This window comes from Pseudophryne corroboree, chromosome 7 (assembly GCF_028390025.1).
Source record: "Pseudophryne corroboree isolate aPseCor3 chromosome 7, aPseCor3.hap2, whole genome shotgun sequence".
In the NCBI taxonomy this organism is placed as follows: domain Eukaryota; kingdom Metazoa; phylum Chordata; class Amphibia; order Anura; family Myobatrachidae; genus Pseudophryne; species Pseudophryne corroboree.
This window is the reverse complement of record NC_086450.1, coordinates 349,911,593-349,924,855: the sequence shown is the minus strand read 5'-3', so window position 1 is coordinate 349,924,855 and position 13,263 is coordinate 349,911,593. Positions and strand designations below refer to the sequence as shown.

The 13,263-nt window shown below is 46.3% G+C and overlaps 1 protein-coding gene across 1 annotated transcript in view; it reads right to left on the bottom strand.

Annotated features, from left to right (window-relative positions):
- Window positions 1-13,263, bottom strand: part of DNAH3 (dynein axonemal heavy chain 3) — a 952,415-nt gene that overhangs the window by 816,011 nt on the left and 123,141 nt on the right. The window contains exon 2 of the mRNA XM_063934423.1: window positions 12,493-12,594. Within this exon, the coding sequence (XP_063790493.1) occupies window positions 12,493-12,594 (102 nt within the window). The remainder of the gene's footprint in view (window positions 1-12,492; window positions 12,595-13,263) is intronic.

Genomic DNA, 13,263 nt, shown 5'->3' with positions numbered 1-13,263 from the left:
GGTCCTCCCTGAGAGGAAGAGGCCACGGATCTTCTGTGAGCATTTCCTGAAAATATGAGTACCAGGCCCTTCGAGGCCAATCTGGAACAATGAGTATTGTCTGCACTCTTTTTTGTTTTATGATTCTCAATATTTTTGAGACGAGAGGAAGAGGAGGAAACACATAGACCGACTGAAACACCCATGGTGTCACCAGGGCATCTACTGCTACTGCCTGAGGGTCCCGTGACCTGGCACAATACCTCCGAAGCTTCTTGTTGAGGCGCGACGCCATCATGTCTATTTGAGGAATTCCCCAAAGACTTGTTATCTCTGCAAAAACTTCTTGATGAAGTCCCCACTCTCCTGGATGGAGATCGTGTCTACTGAGGAAGTCTGCTTCCCAGTTGTCCACTCCCGGAATGAAGACAGCTGACAGAGCGCTTACGTGATTTTTCGCCCAGCGAAGAATCCTGGCGGCTTCCGCCATCGCCACTCTGCTCCTTGTCCCGCCTTGGCGGTTTATATGAGCCACGGCTGTGACGTTGTCTGATTGAATCAGAACCGGTAGGTTGCGAAGAAGATTCTGCGCTTGTCGTAGGCGTTGTATATGGCCCTCAATTACAGTATGTTGATGTGTAGACAAGCCTCCTGGCTTGACCATAGTCCCTGAAAATTTCTTCCTTGGGCGACTGCTCCCCATCCTCGGAGGCTCGCATCCGTGGTCACCAGAACCCAGTCTTGTATGCCGAACCTGCGACCCTCTAGAAGGTGAGCACTCTGCAGCCACCACAGGAGAGACACCCTGGCCATGGGGGACAGGGTTATTTTCTGATGTATTTGTAGATGGGATCCGGACCACTTGTCCAGAAGGTCCCACTGAAAAGTCCTCGCATGAAACCTGCCGAAGGGGATGGCCTCATAGGCTGCCACCATTTTTCCCAGAACTCGAGTGCATTGATGAACAGACACTCTTTTTGGTTTTAGCAGGTCCCTGACCATGTTCTGGAGATCCTGGGCTTTTTCCAATGGGAGAAAAACCCTCTTTTGTTCCGTGTCCAGAATCATGCCTAGGAATGATAGCCGAGTCGTTGGAACCAATTGTGACTTTGGCAGATTGAGAATCCAACCGTGCTGTTGCAGCACTTTCAGGGAGAGCGACACGCTCTTCAGCAATTGATCTCTCGATCTCGCCTTTATCAGGAGATCGTCCAAGTATGGGATAATTGTGACTCCCTGCCTGCGCAGGAGCACCATCATCTCCGCCATTACCTTGGTGAAAAGCCTCGGGGCCGCGGAAAGCCCAAACGGCAACGTCTGAAACTGGTAATGACGGTCCTGTACAGCGAATCTCAGGTACTCCTGATGAGGGGGATATATGGGGACATGAAGGTATGCATCCTTTATGTCTAGTGACACCATAAAATCTCTCCCTTCCAGGCTGGATATTACAGCTCGGAGTGAGTCCATCTTGAATTTGAACTTTTTCAAGTACAGGTTTAGGGATTTTAGATTTAAAATGGGTCTGACCGAACCATCCGGCTTCGGGACCACAAACAGGGTTGAATAATACCCTTTTCCCTGTTGGACCAGGGGAACCTTGACAACCACTTGCTGTTGACACAGCTTTTGAATTGCAGCTAACACTACTTCCCTCTCCGGGGGTGAAGCTGGCTAGGCCGACTTGAAAAATCGGCGAGGGGGCACCTCTTCAAATTCCAGCTTGTGGCCTTGGGAAACAATTTCCATCGCCCAAGGATCCACGTCTAAAAGAACCCAGATCTGGCTGAAAAGTCGAAGGCGTGCCCCCACTGGTGCGGACTCCCTTAGGGGAGCCCCAGCGTCATGCGGTGGATTTTGTAGAAGCCGGGGAGGACTTCTGCTCCTGGGAACTAGCCGAAGCAGGTGTTCTTTTTCCTCTACCCTTACTTCTGGCAAGGAAGGAGGAGCCCCGACCTCTTCTGGACTTATGCGACCGAAAGGACTGCATCTGATACTGTGGAGTTTTCTTTTGCTGTTAGGGAACAAAAGGTAAAAAGGTAGATTTACCCGCGGTAGCTGTGGAAACCAGGTCCGCGAGCCCATCCCCAAACAACACTTCACCCTTGTAAGGTAAAACCTCCATATGCTTCTTTGAGTCGGCATCACCCATCCATTGGCGGGTCCATAGAGCTCGTCTCGCAGAAATAGCCATGGCATTGGCTCAGGAACCCAGCAGCCCAACGTCTCTTTGAGCGTCCCTCATATACAGTATAGGACTGCGTCTTTAATGTGGGCTAAGGTCAATAAAATGGTATCCCTGTCTAAGGTATCCAGGTCAGCTGACAAGGTATCTGTCCATGCTGCAACTGCGCTACATACCCATGCCGATGCTATTGCCGGTCTGAGCAAAGCACCTGTATGCGCATAAATATACTTTAAAGTAGTCTCCTATCTGCGATCAGCAGGATCCTTGTGTTAGGTTCCTGGTGCTCAGAACAAGGGAGATGTTATGAAGTGAGTCCAGAGCACCAGGACGTAATGCTGGGAAAGGGGGAATGGAAAGGGATTAGCCCCTGGCGCCCTATCTCCATTGTCTCGCCCGTGCTGTCAGTACACTCTTGCGAGACTATGGTTGCTTGAGCCCATGGCAGCCGCGTTTGAAGGGCGTATTACGTCTGCCCAACTTCGATGCCCCCTCAGGTCTTAATGAGAGACAAAGAGTGTACCGAGACAGTGTGATAACAAGGGGCCCTCTTACTGAAACAACCAAAGCCAGGGGCTACTAACTAGCCTAAAACCAAATGTATGTGCGACTTGCCGCCAAAGGAAAAGAACAACAAAGGAAATGCTGACCACACGCCGACACAATACTTTTGTGTACCGGCGGTGACAGCATAAGCAGAACCCTCTGCAAAACACCAGTGACAGAAATAATGACGGAATACAGCGGCAGAGCCGCTACTCACGGAACCGGTACGAATACTGGCAAACAGACAGGAACTCCCAATGCTGCTGACACAGACTCTTAGAACTGGAGAACAGGCAGAATCTCAAACGACAGACCGGTGGACACCAAGAAGCCAGAAACTTGACCAGGCACAGGCAAAGGCACTGGACCTTAGTACAGGAACACTTCACGGCAGGACACGGGATCAGACACAGGAATCGACACAGGGACTGACACAGGAATCGACACAGGAAGCAGTTCGACAGACACTGCTACACAGGAGCTCAGGAATTGGCAGGAACAAGCTCAGAACTCAAGCAGACTGGAAACCAAGAAATATCACCAGCGTCTGTGAATTGCACTGAGCCAGCATATAACAGAGAGGCCTAATTAATAATATAATGCAGCTGCCCTGTTGCAAGACTCCAAACTGACAAGATGCAATTAGCAGCCAGGTGAGGCTGAACACATGGGAACGAGCTGCAATTACACAGACTCACCAGCGGCAGCAACCAAGAGTATTCTTAAACAGAGCAACGGGAAATCCTGGCCTGCAAGACAACGTATAAACATAAAATACCTAACCGACATGCAAAACAGGAATGACCCACAGCCGTGGCTCATAACACCTTGAGGGCTGCCGTGTCCGGAGACGGTAGCGCCACCTTCTTGGACAGGCGTGTTAAAGTCTTGTCCACCCTGGGAGAGGATTCCCAATGTACCCTGTCCTGTGCAGGAAAAGGATACGCCATAAGAACCCTTTTGGGTATCTGCAGTTTTTTTATCTGGAGTTTCCCAAGCTTTTTCAAATAACTCGTTAAGCTCATGGGATGGGGGAAAGGTTCCCTTAGGTTTCTTTTCCTTATACATGCATACCCTCATGTCCGCGACAGAGGGGTCACCAGTGATATGCAAAATATCCTTTATTGCAATAATCATACACTGAATACTTTTTGCCACCCTTGGGTGTAATTTTGCATCATCGTAGTCGACACTGGAGTCAGAATCCGTGTCGGTACCAGTGTCTATTATTTGGGATAGGGGACGTTTTTGAGACCCAGAGGGGCCCTGTGACCCAGTCCAATCCGTGGATTGACTCCCTGCTTTCTCCCTGGACTCTGCTTTGTCCAGTCTCTTATGTAATGAGGCTACGCTTGCATTTAACATATGCCACATGTCCATCCAATCATGAGTCGGCATTGCCGACGGAGACACACCACTCATCTTCTCCACCTCCTCCTTGGACGAGCCTTCCGCTTCAGACATGCCGACACGCACGTACCGACACCCACACACACACACAGGGATATATCTATAAGGGGACAATTCCCCAACATGGCCCTTTGGAGAGACAGAGAGAGAGTATGCCAGCACACACCCAGCGCCAACTGACACTGGAATAAAACCCAGATAGCGCTTTTTATATATATATATAATCAATGTGTATACACTCACTGCGCCTTAAAAATACCCCCCCCCCCCTCATTTCAGCCCTCTGTCACCGAGTTCAGCAGGGGAGAGTCCGGGGAGCCAGCTTCTCTGCAGCGTTCTGTGAAGAAAATGGCGCTGTTAGTGCTGAGGGATCAAGCTCCGCCCCCTCCAGCGGCGGGCTTCGGTCCCGCTTCAATATACAAAAAATGGCGGGGGATCTCTGCATTTACTGCCTCCGCAGCCTAATGTACCCTTATTGCCAGTCCAGAGGTTTATTGCTGCCCAGGGCGCCCCCCCTGCGCCCTGCACCCATCAGTGCCTGTTCCGTGTGTGTAGTGTGTGGGAGCAATGGCGTGCAGCGTTACCGCTGCGTGCTTACCTCAGTGAAGATCTGGTCTTCTGCCGCCTTGAAGTCTTCTTTTCTTCTTATACTCACCCAGCTTCTACCTTCCGGCTCTGCGAGGAGGACGGTGGCGCGGCTCTGGGACGAACTGCGGGGTGAGACCTGCGTTCCGACTCCCTCTGGAGCTAATGGTGTCCAGTAGCCTAAGAAGCAGAGCCTATCACTTAAGTAGGTCTGCTTCTCTCTCCTCAGTCCCACGATGCAGGGAGCCTGTTGCCAGCAGTGCTCCCTGAAAATAAAAAACCTAACAAAATTCTTTTTCAGAGAAACTCAGGAGAGCTCCCCTGTAATGCACCCTATCTCCTCTGGGCACAAAATCTAACTGAGGTCTGGAGGAGGGGCATAGAGGGAGGAGCCAGTGCACGCCCATACTAAAAGTTCTTTATAGTGCCCATGTCTCCTGCGGAGCCCGTCTATACCCCCCCCATGGTCCTTACGGAGTCCCCAGCATCCTCTAGGACGTAAGAGAAATGACAGTTAGGAGCTGATTGGTTGGTACTTTATCGCCGTGCAATATATCACTCTCCAAGGCTTGATAAATATGGGCATTAATTTGCAACATTAAAGGCTCACCAAACAAGTCCAAGGAGATGTCATAGGTGCAGCTACACATAAAGGATTTAGGGGGACATGTATTAAGCAGTGATAAAAGTGGAGTAGTAAGCCAGTGGAAAAGTTGCCCACGACAACCAATTAGCATTGATGTAACATTTATAATTTGCATACTATAAAAGTATATAGAGCAGCTGATTGATTGCCATGGGCAACTTCTCCACTGGCTCACTTCTCCACTTTTATCACTGCTTTATACATGTCCCCCTTAGGGGTCTATTCATGAAGCAGTGATAAGTGTGGAGGAGTGAGTCAAGGGAGAAGTTGCCCATGGCAACAGCTGCTCTGTATAATTTTATAGTATGCAAATTATAAATGTTACTTCAAAGCTGTTTGGTTGCCATGGGCAACTTCTCCGCTGGCTCACTTCTCCACCATTCACTTTTTCATGAATAGACCCCTTAATTAGGAACAGCATAGGCCCATCTAGACAGCAATCTTCAAATATCTCCAATAACCCATTTGCAGCCGCTTGTGGTTGTTAAGTAATGGAACTGTCCCAGTAGGTGTGAGATTTTGTTTTTATCCAATACCATGTTGTCCCCAAGGTCATACAGTAAGTAATATATTATAGTAGTCATGCTAAAAGTCTGTCGACGCTTCAAACTAAACTGCCCTTATCTTTGTCCAGTCACTAACCTTCTGCCGGTGTGCTGTGCCGTACCAGGCCTCTGGAGGTATATGCGAGAGACAGCAACAGCACAGCCCTGATATAGGCAGTTGCCATTATGACATCACAGCATGACCTCACACAACCATAGGTGTGCGCAGGGGGGGTGCCTGGTGCGCACAGGCACCCCCTAATGTCTGGCACACCGATCTCACGTGCCTGATGCAGCGATCGCGAGCAGGCTGATTACTGTCCCCTCTGTCTACCCTGTCAGGACTGCATTATTGACCGGACGCCTGGGTTAATCAAGGATGCTACCGCCCACCCGCCACATGCCCACCTCTCTCCTTCTATGTTATGCCAACGCCAGACACTGATGAGGATCAGCATGCAGCCAGCGTTCCTCTTAGGAAGACAGATTCAATACTGGCAGGCGGTTGGCAGTAGCATTGACACGTCACTCGTTTTTCCAGCAGCAGCAGTACTAGTCTGCGACTGTCAGTGTCAGTGAGTGACTGACTTGTAAGTAAGCTGCTGCAGCTTGCAGGGGAAAGAGAGAGGCAGCCAGACCAGGCTGAGGAGGAGCAGTGTAATTGCACTGAGTGCCATCAGGGGTGTTTGTTTGGTGCACACCACAACATCTGAAAATGTATCTGCTTTATTAGGATTGGCACAAGGGTGGATATTTTATATTGCGTTGACGTCAATAGATGGTGCTAACACGCCCAAAAGGTGGTGCTAGACACACCCCTCCGACGGTGCACCCCCTAATAAAATGTGCTGCGCACGCCAATGCACACAACCCACCAGACCGACCAAGACTGGTTATTTCTAGTTTGAGGCCCCTGTTGTCTTTTACATGGGTAATGTGATTTCACTTCTTATTTAAAACTATTACATTCAGACCAGAATATAATTTATTACTTACATTTGCCTGCGGCTTTGCTCGCGTGGATGTCGGTAATTGCTCAGCTGAACTAATTTTACAATGACAGTAGTATCATCTAATATTGTGATGTATATTTTATATTGTACACACTGATCACAACATTTCTTTGTAAACAATAAATGCAGTTTTTCTTCAGAGACTAACACAAAAAGATGCTTGGGGGTATTAACACATGAGCAAGCCATGCAAAGCTACCCATGGAAGAAGCAGCTAATCCTAACATCTTTAATCCCCCCCCCCCTTTTTTTTCTTCCTTTTTTTTTTTGTTTTGTTTATGATCCTTTAAGTGCCTTATTAGTGTAATTAGTGAATGTAGACTTGATTATGGAAGGCAAATGAGTTATTGGTAACTATTGAAACTGTGAATTAAGAACTAAAAAAATAATTTATTCAGTATGTCTTTGTAAACCACGGTCATTATATTTACAAACTGCCTGTGGTTAATCTCTATCTATGTAAAAGTTTATGAATTTTTTTTGGATATGTATGATATACATAATGATTGTTTCTGAGATGGTCCCTAAGATACAATCTAATTAGTATAAGTGAGTTGTTGTGGCAGTATATTAATTTGTTCATCAGATTAGATATGTTACGATATAATGATAATTGACATGTACATTTTGTGCATGTTTTATGTTCAAGATGTCTCTAGAGATATAATCAAGTCATCATATTTACTGTTATTAGATTTACATGCTTGAGAAATTTGTGAACAAGTATATGTATTATTTATGTTTTTTATAATGTAGCTCTATATATAAGAAAATCTTTATAAATTAAATTGAATATTCAATTTATGTATCGAATGACATTTGGAAAAGTAGATCCTGGATGGATTCAAACCCTGGACTCCATGTGCTGTATGCACCACACAAACCCTCTGAGCTATTGACGCTGTACTGGGCTGTGGGAGGATTTTCTTATATATATATATATATATATATATATATATATATATGTAGTATTGTGTTTTAGTCTCCTGGTCAGTTTTAGTATTTTATATTATTTTATTTTATTTTTACATTTGTACTTTTAAGTACAATTAATATACCATTATAGGTTATAAATTATATACCACCAAGGAATCTATTGGTAACCATTTAAAACTGTTATGAACAACTGTTAAGAAATGTTGCAATAGATATATGTTTGCTTGTTTAAATAGTGACAATCTTATGTGCTATACAAGTCACGTATGCAGAGTTAAACAACTGAGTGCAATTAAAGTAATCAGTATAATGATTGGCTGGAGCTGCTTTAAAAAAAAATAATTAATACATCAAGGAAATTCCTCTGATGAAACCGCTTGCCCTACTGGCGGAGAAACGCGTAAGGAGGGCACTTTTGTTTGTATCCGGCTGCCCATAGCCTCTACTATCTCTCCAACGAGCCATTTGACCGGGGATACAGCTGAAGCGGTACCTGGCTAAGGAGGTCCGCTCCCCGTGTAACAGAAGCTGAAGCCGTGGCAGCCGTGAGTAATCAGCATCTCATACTGCGGCTGCTAACAACCACGGGTCGTAGCATACCGCTGTGGACACACACACAATCACAGCGTTCTCCCCCGCTTTTGGACACAAGTTTACGAGTGGTACTACAGAGACTGTTAAAATCTGCTTTGAAGGGACATTTGTGTCCACTTGAGAACTGAGATACAAATTGGTTACAAGCAGATATCTATTTAATAAAGTCAGGAGAGACGGTTTTATGGAGACAGGAGCATGGGTTTGAAGTAATTGCACGGTTTTAAATCATTTTTAACTGTTGTTCTATGTGGAATGTATTCAAATAAAACTGTTATTAGTAATTGAACAATATATCTTTGTTTCAGCGCTCCTTTATATTTATTGTATTTCCTAAGATCTACGCCTGCAACCCTGAGTGTTTGCCCCTGTGACCTGTTGATCATCATAGCGAAGGAGATGCTTACGGGAACTGCAGGGGCTTGGACTGAAAAGAAACTTTGATGGGGATACAAGGTATAAACACAGTCTCACCTGCACCACATCCTGTTAGAATTTCTGCCTCAATTAGGTTCCTCTGCAGAGTAGTCACTTTAAGTCGGGTTCTGTTGTATAACTTGGGCAGAGTCAATTTCCGCAGAAGTATGACTGGAACACCAACTTTCAGTGCAGTGCTGTACGCTGGAAGTCCAGCTGCTCTAAGTGAGCTTAAAGATTCCACTCATACTGTATAGTCATTTTGGACTTGAGGAGCCTGCACACTGCACGCACCAAGTGTCAAGCACCTGTTTTTTCCTTTACTGCTCCTCTCCCTGATGTCAGATCGAGATCATACATATCTCAGTCTGTTTTTAGGTCAATAAGCTACACAATAGTGAAAACGCTGTGGGTGCCGTAGACAACTATGAGTGGGAATAGCCCCTGTTAGTCGGAATTGTGGCTGGTGGCATTGTGAGTCTTCAGGATCCCGGTGTTGGTATGCTGACCGCCGGGATCACATGCACCAGCTACATAAACGCATCCCCTGGTGTATGTTCGGTTGATTTTGACAAAATGACATGACACCATGCATCCCCCTGTTCCCGCACCCTGTGCACAAAGCTGCCCCCCTGTGCCCCCACCTTGTATACACTGGTACTATGCAGCCCACCTGTGCCCACTGGCACCGTGTATCCCCCCTGTGCCCCCACCCTGTGTACACACTGATACTATCAGCCAACCTGTGCCTACTGACACTGTGTAACCCCCTGTGCCTCCACCCTGTGCCACTGGTACTATGCAGCCCATCTGTGCCCACTGACACTGTGCATCTTCCCTGTTCCCCCACTCTGTGCATACTGGTACTATGCATCCCACCTATGCCTATTGACACCATGCACCCCTCCTGTGCCCCCACCCTGTGTACACTGGTACTATACAACCCACCTGTGCCCACTGACACAGTGCATCCCCTCTGTGCCCCCACCCTGTGCACACTGGCACTGTGCAGCCCACCTGTGCCCATAGACACCGTGTATCCCCCTGTGCCTCCACCCTGTGTACCCTGGTACTGTGCAGCCTACCTGTGCCCACTGACACCGTGCAGCACCAACTGAACATCATGAGCACCTTGGTAGGTGCTATAGTTTTTGGCAATAAACACTTTTGTGTACATGCATTACCTCCATACACTATACACTTATGCTTACTTTGCGTACATGTAGTTGCTGAAATGAGTTACAGTACTGTCATTTGTAACATGCTCCTGGAACAGTGATGTTAATGGTTTATTTTGAATTATTAATTGCTTACTCAAACGACTCAGTGTTGTGAATGTGTTTGTTTTGTTCTGCACCTTCTTACTTTTTTTTTGTCTTGATATACATTTTATGTAATTTGGACATTGAATGAGCTGACTGAGGTGATGTGAAGTGGTTATTGTACAGTATATTGGACCTCGGTGCTTTGCTCATGTGCAGGACCCGTTGAGTGCGTGCACAAATGGGACCTGCGATGTAGGTGATAGACAGTCTGTTGCCATTTTGGGGTGGGGTGGCAGCGCCCTCAGTTTCCCATAATGGAGGCATGTTACTGCTGTTTATGGGCCTTGACTGTGGAGTATGTTTGCACTGTATAAATAAATGTTAATAATAAGACACGGGGTAATTCAGATTGATCGCTGCTCTACGTTTTCACACAGTGGGCGATCAGGTCCTAACCGCACATGTGCATGCACCGCAATGCGCACGCACGTCGGACAACAACAACGGGCATCGCCGGTCAGTGACGGGATGGTGCAAAAAATCCTTTCACACGGGCGTTCACAAGGTGATTGACAGGAAGAGGCCGTTTTTGGGTGGCAACTGAGCGTTTACAGGGAGTGTCGGGAGAAATGCAGGCGTTACCAAGTGTTTTTAGGGAAGGTGTGTGACGTCAGCTCTGGCCTCGATCAGCCTGTTCTCATTGCACTGGGGGAGTAAGTCCTGGGCTGCGCACAGACTGCACAAAGTGGATTTTCGCAGCGCGGCATACACATGCGATCGCACACTAGCACGGCAAATTTTTTTAATCCCCCTGGAGGTGGCGGCTATCAGCAGAATTAGCAGCCCAGCGATCAGATCTGAATTACCCCCACAGTACTACTGATCTTGTCACATTTAAATGATCCAGTTTTTCTGACATGACAGTAATACTGTATTTGATTTTCAGGTTTAGCTTGAAAGTCATGGTAACTTCCATTCTGTGGGAACTTTTCCCAAGATTCCCAGCATAAAGTCTGATCCTGTATTTAGGTTGTGTGAGCTCTGAAAAGGCAAGCAAGCGCATGATTGGTTAGGTGTTGTGGCTTCAGTCTGGCCATTTTCTGCCTTCTTCCATGGTGTTATGGGGTTGTAAAACCCATCGCTTCTGATCATGTTTATGCCCAATATTTAAAAGGGCAAAACAAGGCTTTAAGAAATACTATATACACAACTGCACGTACATGTAACAACGAGAACTGATTATCAAAAACCAAACTAATTATGGTAGCTGGGGAGGGGTGGGGTTTTCGGGATGGAGCTGTGCAGGGGAGGAGACATGGACGGAGAGGGGGTTTTGGGACAGAGACATAGGGGTGTGTCTGTTTGGTATGGATCCATGGGGGAAGGGGAAGGCCCAGAGCTGCTGGGACGGGGGGTTCAGTATGAAATGGCGGCTTACGGGAACCAAGCAGTCAGAATACTGATGCCGGGATCCCGATGAGTGAAAGACTGACAGCAGTGAGTGTGGGCTATTTTCCCCTCTCCCCTACCCCCTGACCCTCTGTTTCTACAGCCTAACCCTAACCTCCCACCTTAGTGACTGACCCAAACCACCTCCCCTGGAGGTGCCTAAACCTAACCCCCCATCCCCGTTGCCTAAACCTAACCCTTTCTGCCTGACCCTCCCCCCCCCCTCCCCCCAGGGTGCCTCTCCCTAACTGTCCCTCCCCCCGGCCTAAACCTGATATACCCCCCCACCCCACCCCATCCCCGCAGCCCAACCCTGACCCCCCTGTCTGGCGTCTAAACCTAACCACCCCTCCCTTGGCCGCCCTAAACCTAACCTGCCGGCTATAATTACTTGGGATTCCAGCTGTCTGGATTCCAGCGATGGTCTCCTGGCCCTTTCGGAGCCGTCATCCTGACAGCATCCCAGGAGGGGGAGTGTACTTTTATTTTAGATATGTTTGGCAATTATAATTTCCACTTATGTCATACTAATGATCTATATTTAGTAATATATATATATATATATATATATATATATACTCAGTGCAGCACCTCAAGTCACTTACATGATGTTTTTTGCAGATGTTCCCAGGATGGTGCATATTAGAACTAGCATAGCCCAGACAGACATATGACGATCATCTAATAAATCAAGACAATTTTCTGCTTCACTGCAGTGTCCTAAACTGACAAGCAACAGTCTAAATTAAGATTTCAATATCTAAGTTCCAATTTAGACCAATTTCCTTTGTTCTTATTAAATATTTGTTCTAAATGTGACCTTAGTCTCGCTTTTCACAGTGGTCACCTTGGAAACAGATGCTGGGGAAAAATAAACTAAACTGTTGCTTATTGGTGTCAGTAGTTCCATGTCCCAACATACCTGAAACAGCTCTGAGGGCTCTCTGGCGGATAGCGCAGGCAGTGGAGGTAACACTTGCGGCCCCCGGGGATGACTCATGTTGTGCTCCGAGTCCACCTTGAACTAAAAGGATGTTCAGTTAATTTGACTATTATAACAAAGTTAAAGGTGAAAGTTGCTTTTGAATTTGAACATAGGAAACAATATAAAAAATCACAATGTTTTTTGAGATAAATGTAACTTTTATCCATAAACATACAATGAAAGCAATAACTGTGGTAAAAAAGTATGACATTTTTTCTGTGTTCTAAAATTGAGTTTCAATATTGTGGACATGTTTATGATTTCATTTTAGAAAATAGGATTTCACGTTACTCAGATGAAAAAACAAACAAACAAAATTGTTATTGTTACATCACACAAGCAAACATTTATGTTTTACAGCCCAAACAAAGTATAGTTTGTATTGCAGCATAATCATCATCATCATCATCATCAGCAGCAGCAGAATTATGTGGATTCAAGGTAATACATAGAAAAGACAACACCTTTCCTTGCGCTTAACCTAAGCAGCACCTTTTAGGTAGTCCCCTGCTGGTGGGGACCAAACATAGAAATACAAAAAAAAAAAACTAAGGTGCTCTGTAAAATATACGGGACTTCATCAGGGGTACCAATCAATAAACATCCTTAGAATACTAGATGATGTTAACTCTTGTTACATCATAAGCCGATTTTCCAAAATGGCTTTGATAAAGCCAAATCCACCTTACCACAATGGGTTACCAGTAT